A 15734-nucleotide genomic window follows, 5' to 3' on the forward strand; every position below is an offset into this window, starting at 1 on the left:
GTGCTAACTTGAGGATTAAATGACTGGAGCTATTTTGCTTACTAATGTAAGATTGGCGATGATCCAGCAGTACTCGAAACTTTAATAAACCAACCGTTTGGCGTCCAATTACGTCAGTCATCGTCTGCAGAATGTAATTAAATTTTGACACGTGTGGCACGTCTCTCTTGTCGCAATCGATTCATCAAGACTAGGAGCGGTGTCGGTAGCCATTAAATGAAGATTAAGCATTTTGTTCGTTGCTAATCATATCCCTGATATAATATTTTAACACATTAAATTCAATTATCTGCATAAAACTATTTTTAATGTGTGAATCATCTTCATTAATAAACGATCAAATAATTTAATAAATTAAAGTTCATTTATAGTTTTTCTATCTTCTTAATAACTTTTTATATTATTGGATATATAAATATATATATAAATATATAAATATATATCAACCTAATAGGAATCGAAAGTCGATTGTTTCTAAAATTCGAATTTTCGTTATATCTGGCATCAAATTTCTTTTATTATTCCATTAATATAGTTACAGAATGCATATTGAAGTAAAGAAAATGACTTTTCTTCATATTTCGTATTTATATTTATATACAATATGAAATTTTTCTTCTTAGCAAGTTAAGTAGATTAAACAATTCGTAGAATTTAAATTTCATTTTTGGAATTCTATTTTCAATAGTTGAAATTGATTTCCTATTCACGAGAGCAATTTTTCGTTACGTGCAAAGGAATAAATCTTGTCCTATGAGGTCAAAATATTTTGCGAAAATATCGAATTAAAAATACTCGCTGCTCTAATCATTCCATACTCTTTTCCCGATCGATGGAAAATCGACTCGACCCTTGTTATCGATAAGTGCAAGGAAGGGTGGGAGGGAGGGGAGGAAAGGGCGAGGGTGAAGGTGCACGCTCACAGACGCTCAAGTGGGGCAAAAGGGAACCACTTAGTCGAAACTGCAGGAGTCTGGGAGTCAGCAGCTATTCGGCAGACGTCACTGGCGCCAGCGGACTACCTTAAAGCCCGGTCACCCCCTTAGTCGCCTCCGCCGCCGACAATCTCATTCCCCAAAAGCGTCGCAAGAATTATAAAGTTGGTGGAGGAAAGAAGACGAAGAGGCGGGGGAGGGAGGAAGACTTCTTTCCTCGCCACCCAACCTTGTCAGACGAACGAAGACCAACCCTCCCCTTCCCCCCGCAACCTCCTACATGCTCGATCTATCGTTGCATCTCTTAGTCTTGCCCCTCTCTTTGTTTCCATTCTTCCTCTCCTTCTTTCACGTGGAACATATCGCTCTCCCTCTCTCCTATTTCCTTCTTGATACTTTTTACTCCAACTCGGAAGTTTTCGTGAGAAAAGGAACCGATCGGGGACAAGCGAGTTTCGAGTTTCGATCGCGAGTTACGGTCGGCGTGGATATAAAAATCTGTTCTCCATTAGCGCGACGCCGACCGGAAGTCGTTCAATTAGAGTCATGTACCGTGTGATCTCGAAATAATCCGGCGCTCGAGAGACTCCATTGTTATTTCGGACGACAAAAGTTTCGCCGAGCGTGCTCTCGTTTAATGAGGGACGCTTCTCATAGTTTCGCAGTTTCCGCCCCGTGGCCGAGACTACTCTCGCGAGTAGTTTTACAGGACGACGAGACGGGATAAAGCCGGACTTGGACGGTCGTTCCTTTATCGTCGTGCTCGATAAAACGGAGCAATCCTCGGATTATCACGTTATCAAGTCCCGTCTCGTTATCCGTTGCTCGGGAAAGAATGGCGTTTCGTCATCGCCAAAGTGGAATGGAAATTACTCCGATTTATTTTGACATCACGATTAAAGATACCGAGGCTGATTAGACGCAAAGCGATTCGAGATAAAGTGCCAGTTATACACATGTATACGTAACGTTTAGACCGTAAGCTCGATAAATCAATTTTCGCTACCGCACTTTGGATAGCGAAAGATTTTTCTCCCCCGCAAAAATGATTGAAAATATTTTCTCGAATGGCAGGAGGAATTTTTCCGAAGTGCGCCAAGAATTACCGCGGAATTTTTCCCGTCACCGTCACGACATCGCCGGCCGCGTTGAAACGTTCGTGCCTCGGAGCGCGTTTCTTACGCGTCGCGTTTCGTTTCGTTTCGTTTCGTTTCGTTTCGCTTCGCTCGCCGCGTCGGTTCGGTATCGGTTTTATCCAGACGCTCGAATTTATGCCCTTTTCGCCAGACGGTAAATGGATATACAGTCGACGAAAAAAAAATAGAGAGAGAGAGAGAGAGAGAGAGAGAGAGAGAGAGAGAGAGAGGAAGGAGAGAGAACGGGGTAAAGAAGGGACAGGAAACAAAAAGACATCGATTTCCCTACCCCTCCCGCGAACTAACGGAGATCGACGTGTGCATACCGGTTTCATACGCACAACAAACTACTGAAACGCACGCCGGAAGCGTTAATATACCGGGGCGTAAGCCCGGGGGCGGTATTTTTTCGCCGCTCGCGCGCGTTCGCCACTCTGAAAAATATTTTTCTGGAAGCTAATATCTCTCTCGGGCCGATATTCCGCCGTGTAAATAATATCCGCGCCCGTAGGGACAACAAAGTAGGCTGTCATGTGAGTGCAATCGCCAAAAGAGGCTCTCCGGGAGGGAAAAAAAATGAGTCGCTCGCGTGGCCAAACGCTCGCGTCATTTTTTTCTCCCTCTGTACGCTTGTCGCTACTCTTTGCGCTCTGCTCTTTCCCTCGATGACGAGGGCGAGATCAAGGCAAATCGTGGAAGTGGCACGAATCGAGATTAGTGTCATCGAGAATCGACCTTGAGCGAATGAAGATACATTTATGCTTAATTTAAGACAAATTCTTTTATCGAAACTTTTATTCGAGCACATTTTTTTATTAAATTTTTATATTGGTTTCTTTTATTTTAAATATTTTTCTAATTTCTCATTCGATTAGAAATGTGACTGAAAACTATCTGATATCGAATACTCAATATATACGACTTTGAATAATTAATAAATCGCCTTGGAAGAAAAAGAATTAACTCGCGCTTCAATTATCGCGCTTGGCTTTCAGTTACCCCGTTTCTTCTATTTGGGGATATTTAATTTGTTTTTTACTTTTTATTAATATATCGACTCTGTGAATTATACTCGGTCTTCTTCCATTTGTCATTCTTTTTTCACTGTCAAAGGGTTGAGTGTAATATCGCGGCAATTAGTTCGCGAATCATTGCACGCTTGTGAATGAATCGGTGGACGATTACACTTCATTCCCGACATTTCTTTTTGCAGCGACGCTCGAAAGAAAAACATTATTGCGGCGATCACGCAATCGCGTAGATTGAGAGAGGAAGCCAACATCCAGCCCGGTTGCAACTCGGCGCCGGAAAACACACGCTAGAACGCGATTACTAGCGAATGATTAATATCGTCGAACGTTTATCCGTGCATTCATATGGCATTTTTATTTCCATTAGTGCGACAACGACGACAACGACGATGAGATGGTAGGATAAAGCTGTAATTACACGTCGCACTTGTGCGTGTGCTAAAGATTAAAAGGCTCCGGTAGCGAAGTGGGAGTTATTTTAGTCGCGTTGCAGCAAAGTACTAACAGCAAAAAGCGATTTTTCGCGAGAAATCACGTTACATTTTTACACCGCTTCCCGCTATCGAGAAAGAGAGGGTAAAGTGTGAAAAAAAAGAAGCGACGTAAAGAGGAACGTGAAAACGTTTTAATTTTTAACGTAAGCTTTACGCGCGCAAATCGCTGCCGACCAAAAGCAAAGGGACAGATCGCGTTATCCGGACGCGATTATCAGCGTAATTTCGTGTAAATCGTCCAAGGTCGGCGCAAAGCGACGCGAATATTTCACCACCCCGTAAATGAATACTGCGGGAAATGACGTACAGGGGATTATCGTCTCGTCGACTACTAAATAGTCGACTTATTCGTAAATTGCGCTTTTTCTCGGCTTTTGAAATCATCTTCTTCACGAAACGTCAAACGCGCATCGAACAGCTGTGGGCACTTGTAGTCTGTCTTTCATCTGTCAACTTTATTCCAAAACAATTTTCAGATCTTCCTTTATACTACTGTACGCACTTTGCAAGTATTCTCTTTGTTTTAAAGAGCTAGGATTCTCTCTTTCGACTTTTACGAGTCTACTTGGACTCGTCGTAAATTAGATTCTTCCCTACTTCTTCTCATGGAAAGTTACATCGAATACGCAAGTGTACGATGGACCGGTTATCGAAGCCCGCCTTATCTCGCGAGAAAAATGGAGACCTCCCGTGAGTGTGTTTTCGCAAACGGGCGTAATTGCTCGCCGCTTCGCTTCTTCGTCAAACAAAATGCAACTGTTTTCCCGTGATCGCGATCAGCAATATTGTGTTAAGGCTTTCCATAAAATTCGCGGCCCGCGGCAATGTAATTGTTATCGCGTCCAAGTCAATAACGATTTCGCACAAAACACCGTCGGATACACGGATTGCCGCTATATGAATGTGTCGGCACGTACGAAACAGCGGACCGGGGGATGGGGATGGGGGTGCGGATGGGGTGGAGGTTAGCGAGTGGGGGGGGGGCGAGAGGAGAACCGAAGGGGGGACGGAGGCACAAAACGTCGAAGCGATTTATTAAATACCATACGGCTGAGCACTGTTATGACACGAGTATGCAAATATTATTTTGCGTGCACGAGGGGGCAATCAATGACCTGCCTCCCCTCCGCCTACCCCTCAACTGATCCCCCTCTCCGAATATCTTTCTCTCCTCCGCAGTTTCGCGCAATGGAATCTTCGCTCGTCTAAACGAACTTTCGGATGATCAATCAAAATGATACGTCAGCGATTTGCGGATTTGATGTATATTTTGCAGATGCAAGATACAGATCATACGCGTTCCTTCTTTCCTTATTTCCTCTGATTACATGACAAGTTGAAATTATCGCGTAGATGTTAATCGGGATTCTCTCTTTATCATCATATTATTTCTCTTATTTTTACTAAAATAAACGAGAGAGAAATGTTATAAACTACGTATTACCGATCACTCGTAGGATATTTGACGTGAAATGAATATTCAATGATATTTAATGGTGATGATCTTATTACTTATACTTTTTTATTTTGATTAAAGTAAACAGACGTAGAATAAATTATACGCAATCATCACTCGTGGAACATGCGACATCGACGTGAAATGATTATTAAATACTAAGTAATGATGATGATTATTTCTTATTCCCATATAAAGCAAAAATAAACAATAAATGAAACTGAAACTCTAGTCGAGTACACACATGACTTCTCCAACATCTATAAGTACAAATATTTCTTCCGGCTCGATGCTCAAGAAATTCTAATGAAGCCAAAGACTGCGCGATTCTCGAATATATTTTAAAAATAAATAATATTTATATTATCATTTTAATTATCATTATAATATATTATAATTAATAATAATTTAATGATTATAATTTTTATGTTATAATATATATATATTTAAATATTAATGTAAAGAATTGTTGAAAGTAAGTTCGATAAAAATAAAATACGTAAAAGAATTGAAATTTTTGAGGGTAAGTAAATTCGACAAAAATAAAATACGTAAAAGAATTGAAATTTTTGAGGGTAAGTAAGTTCGATAAAAATAAAATACGTAAAAGAATTGAAATTTTTGAGGATAAGTAAGTTCGATAAAAACAAAAATACGTCAAAGAATTGAGTCGATCGATGCAGTCAATACTATAATTGCGAGTAACTCAAAATCTTGAAAAAGACTCACCGATGAGCTGCCCTTCGGTCGTCCCGCGGAAGTTATCCAGCGATCCGTCGGACAACGGCGGCATCGGCAAGGACGACGGGGGTGTCGAGGGCAGGGGGGTTAACTGCTAGTGAACCCACGAGGGGGTCGCGGCGGGGGTGGCCGCGTTCGTGCTGACGTAGACGCCCGCGGGCGCGTTGCCGGTCGTCGTGCCGACGACGACGCCCGTGTTCTGGGAGACGACGCCGCCGTTTTGGCCGACGACGTTGCCGTCGCTCACCTGCACGGTGCCCATCACCCCCTGCTGGAAATTGAAGTCCAGCGTGCCGCCCATCGACAGCTCGTGCTTGATCACCTGCAATTCGCGCGTCGAATCTCGCATTTATAAATATTTTTTTTATATGAAACACTTCCGCTTCCTCCCTTCCCTGTCTGTACTCGAGTTCTTTTCAGAACCCAAGCTACAATTTTCGAGATAATCATCTTATTTGCCGTGTAATGCTTGCCTTTATAAAGCATGTTTTTATACAGCATAATATTTCTAGGAAAATTATGATTAGAAGACGAGCTCCCGAACAAGAGGATTAATAATGATCAAACTACAGATATCATAAAAATCAAAATGCTAATTGATTTTTCATGTTTATATATTACAACTTAAGGAAATTATTTTACAAGTACATTTTACATTTAATACCCGAGAGAACGAATAACCTCTCGTAATAAAAAATCCTTAAAATATTAGAAAGAGTATCAGTAGTAACAGACGCAGCATAATCAGACTTACCTCCTCGACATTGCAGTCGAAGCCGCCGTGCATCGCCTCGATGTTGATGTTAAGATCGTCGAGGAGGGCGGAATGATTGAGCGCGCCCATCAGCTGACCCATCATGGTGCTGGGTGTGGCGGGACAGGGTGTCGGAGTGTTGGGCGGACTGGGACCAGCTGGTCCAGTCTGCGCCGGCTGATGCTGCGGTTGATGTTGCGGCTGATGCTGCGGCTGCTGCTGTTGCTGCTGCTGCTGCTGCTGTTGTTGCTGTTGACGCTGTTGCGTTTGAATCATATATTGCAATGTCTGTTGCTGATTGCTGCCGAGTGTCGTAGGACTGGGTTCGCTCTGCTGGTACGATGGCGACATGCCGGATGGCGACATGCCTGGGCTCAGGTTCTAATTTTGAAATTTGGAAAAAGGAGTGACAATGAAAACGTATAAATATAATTAATAATAATTTATAAAGGAGATGCGAAACATTATTATTTGCGTTTCATGACATGCTATTGATGTTTATTGCTCATATAACTGCCAGAATTTATTACAAGATATTGAAAAATATTTTATTGTTTAACTACCGTGCAAATTGTTAAGGTTTTCGAAAAAAGACTATATTTATAAAAGAATATATTTTACAGCAATAAAATAACGAACTCGTATAAGTAAAAAGTAGGTAAATATTCTCTTATAATACAATATAATACAAAAATCTCATGAAAATTGAACAATTACAAGAGACAGATTGTCCCGGGCTTGGCTCGAATATGTTTGCGTTTGTGCCGTTATTGAAAATACGCTTCGATACAATTTCATAAGCATATGATGCTTTTTTAAGCCAGTTTCAATAATGAAATGTAAATAAGCTTCCATCGGACGGATGCAAATCTTTTCACACGAGACAACAAAAATATCCCTGCGAAAATACGTGACGTCGCGAAAAATAACGTATTAAACGTTCGTAAAGAAAAGATTCCTCGGTTCTTTCGGCACGACGCCTGTTACATCATATTTAATTCAATCAAATCTACTCAATGACGCGATATTTATTAATCGCTCTCGTTGCAAAAAAAGGCTCTGTCGGTTATCTTTCGGTAAAAGCGCAGATTGTAGAAACTAAACACACCACCAAACAGACGTGTGTACGTGTAAAACGTACATCGCGATCCTTATTGATTTTGCAACATTGCCAGGCCGAATGTGTGCAGGCAACGTAAAAACGCCAACGTCCTCCTTTGTGGCGTTCACGCGCGAAAAATCCGCCAAAAATTTCGGACTCACCATCTGACAGGCGCACGGCTGCAGACCGTGGATCGGGCATCTCTGCTGATTGGCCGACTGCGGGGTAGGTGGCAGGCTGTAGGATGCGGACGACGGGGTGCGTAGGCCGTTGTTCCTCTGGTACTGCGCTTCGTAATAAGGCGGCGGTGGCCCGGTCTGCTGCTGGTGGCTGGCCGGCGGTGACGTCTGGTAGATTTGGTAGGGCTCCAGTTTCATTGTCTCTGCCAGGTTGCCAGCTAGGATCGTGTCTGCTATCGGGCACGATATACCACGTATCAATCGCGTATCCGGAGAGACGGATCAAATTAAAAACGGTGAAAAGCTGATTTTATCTTGCGATTAATATATATGTATAATTTCAATTAGAGTCGCGATCGAGTTATTAAAGCCATTATTTATATACGATATAATTTTCATTTATATGTTAAACGCAATGTGTTATTTAATTTGGCTAAAAGCTATGGATTTTATAATATCATGTGAAGGTAACTCGATGCGGAAAATTCAAGGTGATAGAGGGAAAAAAGGAGAGATTAATGTGTTAAATATTGTACCTAGTTGTTGTTCCGGACTGTAGGAAGGCGCATAGGTCGGCGTCCAGTCCGGTTCCCCGAGAACCGCCGGAATAGGACTCAATCGGCCACAGGAAGAGGCGTTGCTCGAAGCGCGAGGACTTGAATAACAGAAACATTTCGTTTCGTCATAAGTCGTATATTGTGCCCGGCTTTTAACTGAGAGATATTTGTCCTCGATCCTTTAGATAATATAAATTCTTCTCCATAATAATTGATATAGATACACACATGATGTATGTGACGTTTTAACTTCTACATTCATCGTATTTATATCTCCAAGTAATTAAAATCACTATTTTGAATATTCCTTTGAACTGTAATATTCGCATACTTCAAATTCTCTCGGAATGAAAAAAAAAATGTTTATTTAATTAATCTCGATTTTGCTCCATTCGTTTATATTTAGTGAGGCTTCCATAGTTTAAAGTTTAAAACAAAAAAAAAATATCAAAGCAGGGTAACATATATAATTTCGACGAGTGTATAAATTTATAATTTATATATTTGACTTTCTTTTGATGAAAATTAAATGGTGAAAATTAAAGTCTTATGATGAAAACGTACCGGAAATCGGTGCTGGTAAGCTGGAATCCGCTAGTAGGAGGCAGGGGACTGTCCGGAAACAAGTCTAGACCCTCGCCGACGCTACTGCTGGGACTAGACGTGGGCTCAGCTAACAGTCCGCCGTTCCTCAGTGCTTCGGCGATCTTCTTCGAGCGACCGCGTCGCTTCTCCAGACTTCCGGTACTCTCCATGGTGGTGGCCCTGCAGAGCAAACGTTACTCTTGACGCACGTTACTCTTGGCAGTCGAGACGAGAAGCGTAAAGGTAGGCAAGTTGTCAACAATCCGGACTTACCTGCGACGAGCGGATTTGCCTGGTTTAGCGTCGCGGTTGATCATCCACCAGGAACTCTTGCCGGTGCCCTCGTTTTGCACTCGCATAAACCTGCTGTGCAGCGACAGGTTGTGACGTATAGAATTCTACAAACAGAAAGAGTAGCATAATTTATATATAATAGAGCAATAGAGAAGGAAACTAAGTTTCTTGAATCAGTAGAATCAGAAGAATTAAATAATAGTTTCGGATTGATTTTCTTGATGAGTGATAAATTTTTTTATAGGAAAATATGATACGATCATTAAAGATTTTCTATATTATAGAATAATATAGAGAAGAGCTTTAATATTAGATCTTTTTCACGTGAAAGATTTAAAAACATATAGTGTACAAGAATATTCAAAAACAAACTTTATGCCCATTTCCATGCAAATTATACGGAGAATCTGTATTGTATTTAATATGTCCCGTATATGTCTTGATTTAAAATAATAGCAGCATCCGTATCATGCGTGACATTTGCGCGAGGGAATATCGTATAGGAAAAAATCAATTCGAAGAGTGAATCATAGAAGCCGCGCTTTATAGTTTCCCGTCGCCCTCCTCCCCCTACCTTCTTCATTAGGCAAATTGAATCGGTTACAAGTCGGGTCTCTCTTCCGAAAAATTTCGGAAAGCTTCTACCTTAATACGAAAGTACCCGTGTCGCGAGGCGATAACAATTTCCGTCTTCGTCTCCCGGTGCGGCAAGATGGAAGATACTTTCAGGCGAAAGACACACACGGTAGGAGACGGCGCGATAAATAAAACTGGCTTCTTCAAAACGGCCGTTATACCGCGAACGAGACAGGCGGAAGTTGAGCGCCCAAGTACCGCGAACAACTTTCGCAAACTCGTGCCACGGCGTTTTATCGTTTCGTTAAGTCCTAAAACAGACTCGCGGATTCTTAGCCTTTAAATAGACAGAAGGTATAATAAAAATGTTCGTAAAAATCTATTTCCATCGACGGTATCTTATTATTATTATTATTCTTGTTATCATGTCTCGAAATACACATATTTAGAGAAATTCTCTTATAGAAAATGAATATCTATATCTGTCTCTCTACATTTATCTAGACGAGCATTTTATATTTCCACAATTTTTTATTATACGCAGATTTTGATAAAAATCATGAAATTGCAAGATTTATCATGCAACTGCTACGTTTCAATCTATTTGATCTGCGCGCACCGGGCACTTTGACGTCCAAAAATTTATAACGTGGAAATGTACGCGATGTATTTCTTTATTGCCAGAAAGAAATAGCTCGCCATCATGACGCACGTCGCATTTGCTGCTTCTACCCCGCGCAACATGTCCCTTTCAATATCAATTTGCGAAAAAAGGGACCCACGTATCTTCTTGCTGGATCCACCCAGCGTAAATTTTTTTTTTATTTTTTATTTTTTATTTGCCTTGTGACGAATGTCGTAGCCGCGAATGACTGTATAACAGACAGAATAGAGTTTTGCGAATGCTTCCTTCTGATAAGCTCGCTGAATTAATTGGTCACAAATGAATCTTGCGACGAAAATCTGAATCATTACTTTTATTGCAGTTTATAGAACATTTTCGCAAACTTGGCCAATTTTTGAATATCCATAGGATAGGTGTAATATGTGGGGAGAATATTTATCGACAAATTCGCGAAAAGCTGCTGGCAGGGATACTTTTACGATCGTCAGCGTCAGGCTTCCACGACGAAATCGTTCAGGGGACAGGCTACCCCTCCGATGAACCATTCCAGTCGCGAGCTGGCGGGACTTTATAACCCTATCATCTACCCGCCTTTATCGACACTACGTTCCAAAGATGAAGACGTTTTTGGCGCCACCGTTCTGATTTTTTTCATCGAGTCGCCGAGTTTTCACGAAGAATTATATTCGCAGATTTGTAGATCTTATAGTTGCTACATGAAAAAAAGTGACGTTTCAATCCTTTCTATTTTCATGTTTAAAAAAAAAATAATGTTATAAAATATTCTAAAATAATAATTTTTAATCAATCAATTATATAATTCATAAAAATATAAAATAAGTTAAAAAAGGATATATCTACTATTTATTATATAATCGAGATGGATTTAAAAATTATAGAAATATTTTGATTTTAGAATCAAACTAATGCAATAATTATCTACTTTAAGCAAATCCCTGACAAAAGTACTTAGTTTGCTATTTACGATAAAATGTTAAACTATTGAATAATTCCGACTTCAATAGAATTCACAGAAGAAAAATTTCGAAACTGATAAAAACTACAAAAGCTAAAAATCAGATAAGAAGATGCTGGATCCGACATGCTATTGCCGTTCTCTCGATGTTAATTAGAATTATGCAAAGTACAACTATAGCTAAGAAGTCCCTTCAATGTCGATCAACTCCGACAATATTTAATTAAATTTTCCATCTCTATTCATAACGTAACTAGAAAGATATCGTTTAGAAAGAGAGAGAAACGCTCTGCTCTCCGAGGTTAGTCAACTTGAGTCTCAAGATAGAGATCACTTTTCGTTGATCTCGTGCGACGCAAGGAACTTCATGTTCTCTCTCTCTCTCTCTCTCTCTCTCTCTCTCTCTCTCTCTCTCTCTCTCTCTCTCTCTCTCTCTCTCTTTCTTTCCCCCTCTTTCTCTTTTGCTCTTTTTCTTTTTGGATTCCGACTGCGACTCCGACTACCGATAAAGCTCGGCACTTTCGTCCAAAATCCCTATAAACCGCGAAGAAACAGTCCTCGTTGTTCGGAGGAGCGGGAGAAGCGCGACAAAGAGCGCGACAAGATCGGGATGAGGACGAGTGAGAGGAGTGATTTTTATCTCATGTCCGAATGGACTGTATAACGCGCAATTTATAGGACGTATATACTCGTGCTTCTCGTATTCATATGTCGGCGTTCACTAACGCGCCGTCGGTCAAGATATATGTGATAAGAAACGCCGAAATCAGCGCGAAGATGAGACGTTGGCGAGCCGATTTAATCGCAGGTCTTCGACATTCAAGGTCCATAGGGCACGGGATGTCTGGGCAAACAACCACGTGTCTTTAAAAATTCTTATGAAAGTTCTTATGAAGATTCTTATTGTTAAAGTATCTTTTGAAGCAAGAATACGTTATATAATTTAATAATTGTTATGAGTATATATTCCTTTAATATTCAAATTGGTATAGAAATTGATAAAATACATAATACAATTGATAAAAAAAAGTGACATCACATGTAATTTTTTATTTTATAGTTTTTATTGTCCTTATTCTATAGTTATTATTGGCCTTATTTTCTAAGAGGAAATATATGCTATACAGATGATAATTATATATATGCGAATATATATTCCTTTAATATTCAAATTGACGTAAAGTTGATAAATTATAATTAATAAAAATGTAATTAAAAAATATAATTAATAAAAATTGTAAAAATGCCATATATATTAACACATTACATGGGAATTTTTCATTTTATTCTATTATACTTATTATTGCAGAGAAAGATAATCCTGCATAAAAACACTAATAAAAATAATAATTATATAATTATAATCATAATTATTTTTTATGTTACACTGATAATTACGTTTATCGCGCTTACTTGATATTAATACTCTATTCGGAGAGAAATTGGTTTATTTTTAGAATTTAGAAAAAGCTCTAATTTTGGCACCGATCAAAGATACCCTCGTCGCGCTCTGACATACGCGCTTGATATCGCGATGTGCATACAACGCGCTTGTGGAACGAGGACAGCATTCTTGCTAGCGATCAATTACATCTCGGTTTCGACAGATTGCAAATGGCCTTTCCGATACGGGGAATGCGGAAACGAGCGGGCGATCGCTCGTCACAGGGAATTTGCGATGATGATTGGCGGCGGTAGCCAAGGAAAGGGACAGCTTGAATAATAAATCACGATCGTTAGGTAACTACAAGCACGAAAGCTTTAATTCTTAATGCGTCTGCGGAGACAGAAAAGGAACCAGGTCCGGCCTGAACGAACGATTTGTCTCGATTCGCCTCGAGCCCCGATGATTCGACATGCATTCGCCATATATGAACGTCATTTTCTACCGTCGAGCACGAAAAGAAACCGGGAAATCACGAAATGAAATTCGTGAATTCGAGAATTGAGGAAAATAAATTTATTTTTTTTTATTTCTTATTAAAATAAATTTACAAAACATTTAGAAACACTAAAAAATTAATTTTTCTTATTTTAAAATCTAAATTTCCAAATTTGACAATTTCTCTTTTTTATAGATAGAAACATTAGAGATTGATACAACACTGAAAAAAAGCAACGTCGATAATATATAATTATATTGCTTGTATCAATAATACATATAATAAAAAAATGTAATATCAAACATATATTAATAAATAAATTTTCGAAATACGCAGGGATATAATGGTTTAAATATTGATAAATATAGCATCATTAGTTTATCCAAGAGATATAAAGATATGCATAAGAGATGCCTTAATTTACCGTATTTTATTTTTCGTATTTTTCTATCTTAATAAGTAATAGTGTCTACAAATATCTCGTCATATTGTGATGCGTTTTGAAAACATGCGTGGTGGAAAATGATTATAGATAGCAAACGATAGATAGCCGTATAATATCGCGGAAGGAAACAGGCTTCTACATCAATTTTTACGGACGTGGTTTTTATCTTGTCATAGCGTATCTCACGACGCTTCTGTAAGTCTTTCTTATCAGAAGAACGCGGTTGCTAAAGTTGCGGTTTGCGGACAGGTCTTACGCGATGACTTTCATCCATGAAGCCATGAAGATACCTCATAACCGCGCTCGAGATAACGATAACACGTTCTAATGGAAAATGTGCATTAAGTAATTGTTGTTTTTGACATAACTCTGTTTTCAAGTGGGTATAAATTTAAAATCAGCACGAGAATCGCGCCTTCCATCAAATATAATTCGAGAAAATGATTTAATAAATGACAATAAACCATGCGAATCCGAGATCGTACATTAAAAATATTACAATTGTACGATCTCTTAATGCTTCGCGCATATTTAATTGCGTCGAATATCGATTAATTTAATTATACGCTTTTTAACCAGTTCTCGTTTGCAAATAGACTAAGTGAACTTTGTTGAATGAGTACTTCCTAAAGTTAGATAAAAGCATTTCATTAGTAAGGCAATAGAGATTTTTCTTTGATCTCGGTTTTTAGTCTACAGTAAACTCGAGTTCTCTCTGAACTTGCGCCTCGATATAACTTAACAGAGGTATCGCCTTGCGAGGATTAAAACTCTACCGCTTTCTTATTAAGAAAATCACGATATGGTCCATGTTTAATTTGATCAATCTCACTTGAAACTTTTGCAAGGCTATCGAATTGTATATCCAAATAAATCCTATTTGATTTTTGATTTTCACAATTGGCTGTAGCGGTTTAATCCAAAAAATTGGTAAAATTAATTTCAAATGATTCATCGACACAAAATCAAATTTTGTTTTCTAAACAAATAATTTAAACCGCTGATGTGTAGTAACCTGTTTAATTTGGCTCTCAATTTATTAGAATTTAATAAATCTTTGTTTCGTTTTCGAAATAACCCTCCATGCTTCATGTTTATTAATATAACGGTTGTCAACGTCATTGGAAAGTTTGGCAGCGATTGCGAACGTAAAAGCATGCCGGTCGCGAAAGAGGAACGATATCGTTTTACGTCGGCGGCGACGTTTGTGCTCTCAGGTGATTAGATGATGACCGAGAACCGATCACATCCACAAAGACTGCCAACAAGACCATCCCACCAATATATAACTCTCTTTCTCTCTCTCTCTCTCTCTCTCCCCCCCTCTCTTTCTCTCTCGGTATACATTAATTCAATTCCATTGACGAGCCCAATTTCGTAAAAAGCATTTGCCGAACGATCGAAGAAGGATCGAGTGTGCAGTTGCTTATGGTCTTAGACATGTACACATACGAGCGCTCGCGTATGTACACCCACGCACCGCCTACCTGTATGCACTTTAGCCAGGCCACTCGTTTCGTGATGACGTAAAAGTGATCCGTTACAAGTGGTGCAGCAAGACTTTGCTTTTACATCAAAAAGATGATTTCATTTTTCCAGCTATAATTATTTTTGAATTAACAAAAAATCACAATCTCTTTTTTTACGCGTACTCTAAAGAACCTATTATATTAAACAAAGGGGTGTTATTTCCGCATAATCCAGTACGTATCTTGTTTTAACAAGAACAAAGTAATTTTGACTTTTATGCAAATGTCGATAATTTTTATCACGAAATTTTCATTCATATCATTCCTTGATTTCTTTTCTCGAGGGAGAAAAAAAGAATTGGCGTTAACTCGATATTCCTCCACCGAAGGAGCAGTCGCGAATTAACTCGCGACGAGACCAAGCATCGACTAATTCTCACAGAAACCGGAAGTCACGAGTAACCGAGCGAAAAGTAAAGCGAATTCCACTGCTCGA

At 39.3% G+C, this 15734-nt stretch overlaps 1 protein-coding gene across 4 annotated transcripts in view; it reads right to left on the bottom strand.

The window, feature by feature from the left end:
* The window catches only part of LOC105254925 (forkhead box protein O), a 157420-nt gene that overhangs the window by 38788 nt on the left and 102898 nt on the right, over window positions 1-15734 (bottom strand). Inside the window, exons 2-7 of one of the 4 annotated variants that reach the window (XM_011263897.3) lie at window positions 9244-9368; window positions 8950-9150; window positions 8365-8564; window positions 7811-8058; window positions 6548-6928; window positions 5782-6115 (exon numbers count right to left, since the gene is read on the bottom strand). In XM_011263897.3, coding sequence (XP_011262199.2) covers window positions 5888-6115; window positions 6548-6928; window positions 7811-8058; window positions 8365-8564; window positions 8950-9150; window positions 9244-9368 — 1383 coding nt within the window. In that variant the 3' untranslated portion in view covers window positions 5782-5887. Of the gene's footprint in view, window positions 1-5781; window positions 6116-6547; window positions 6929-7810; window positions 8062-8364; window positions 8565-8949; window positions 9151-9243; window positions 9369-15734 lie in introns of all 4 variants that reach the window. The other 3 variants (XM_025414362.1, XM_011263898.3, XM_011263896.3) reach the window with 3 other exon arrangements.

Source organism: Camponotus floridanus, unplaced genomic scaffold (assembly GCF_003227725.1).
Source record: "Camponotus floridanus strain SB8 unplaced genomic scaffold, Cflo_v7.5 scaffold8, whole genome shotgun sequence".
NCBI classification, from domain to species: Eukaryota; Metazoa; Arthropoda; class Insecta; order Hymenoptera; family Formicidae; genus Camponotus; species Camponotus floridanus.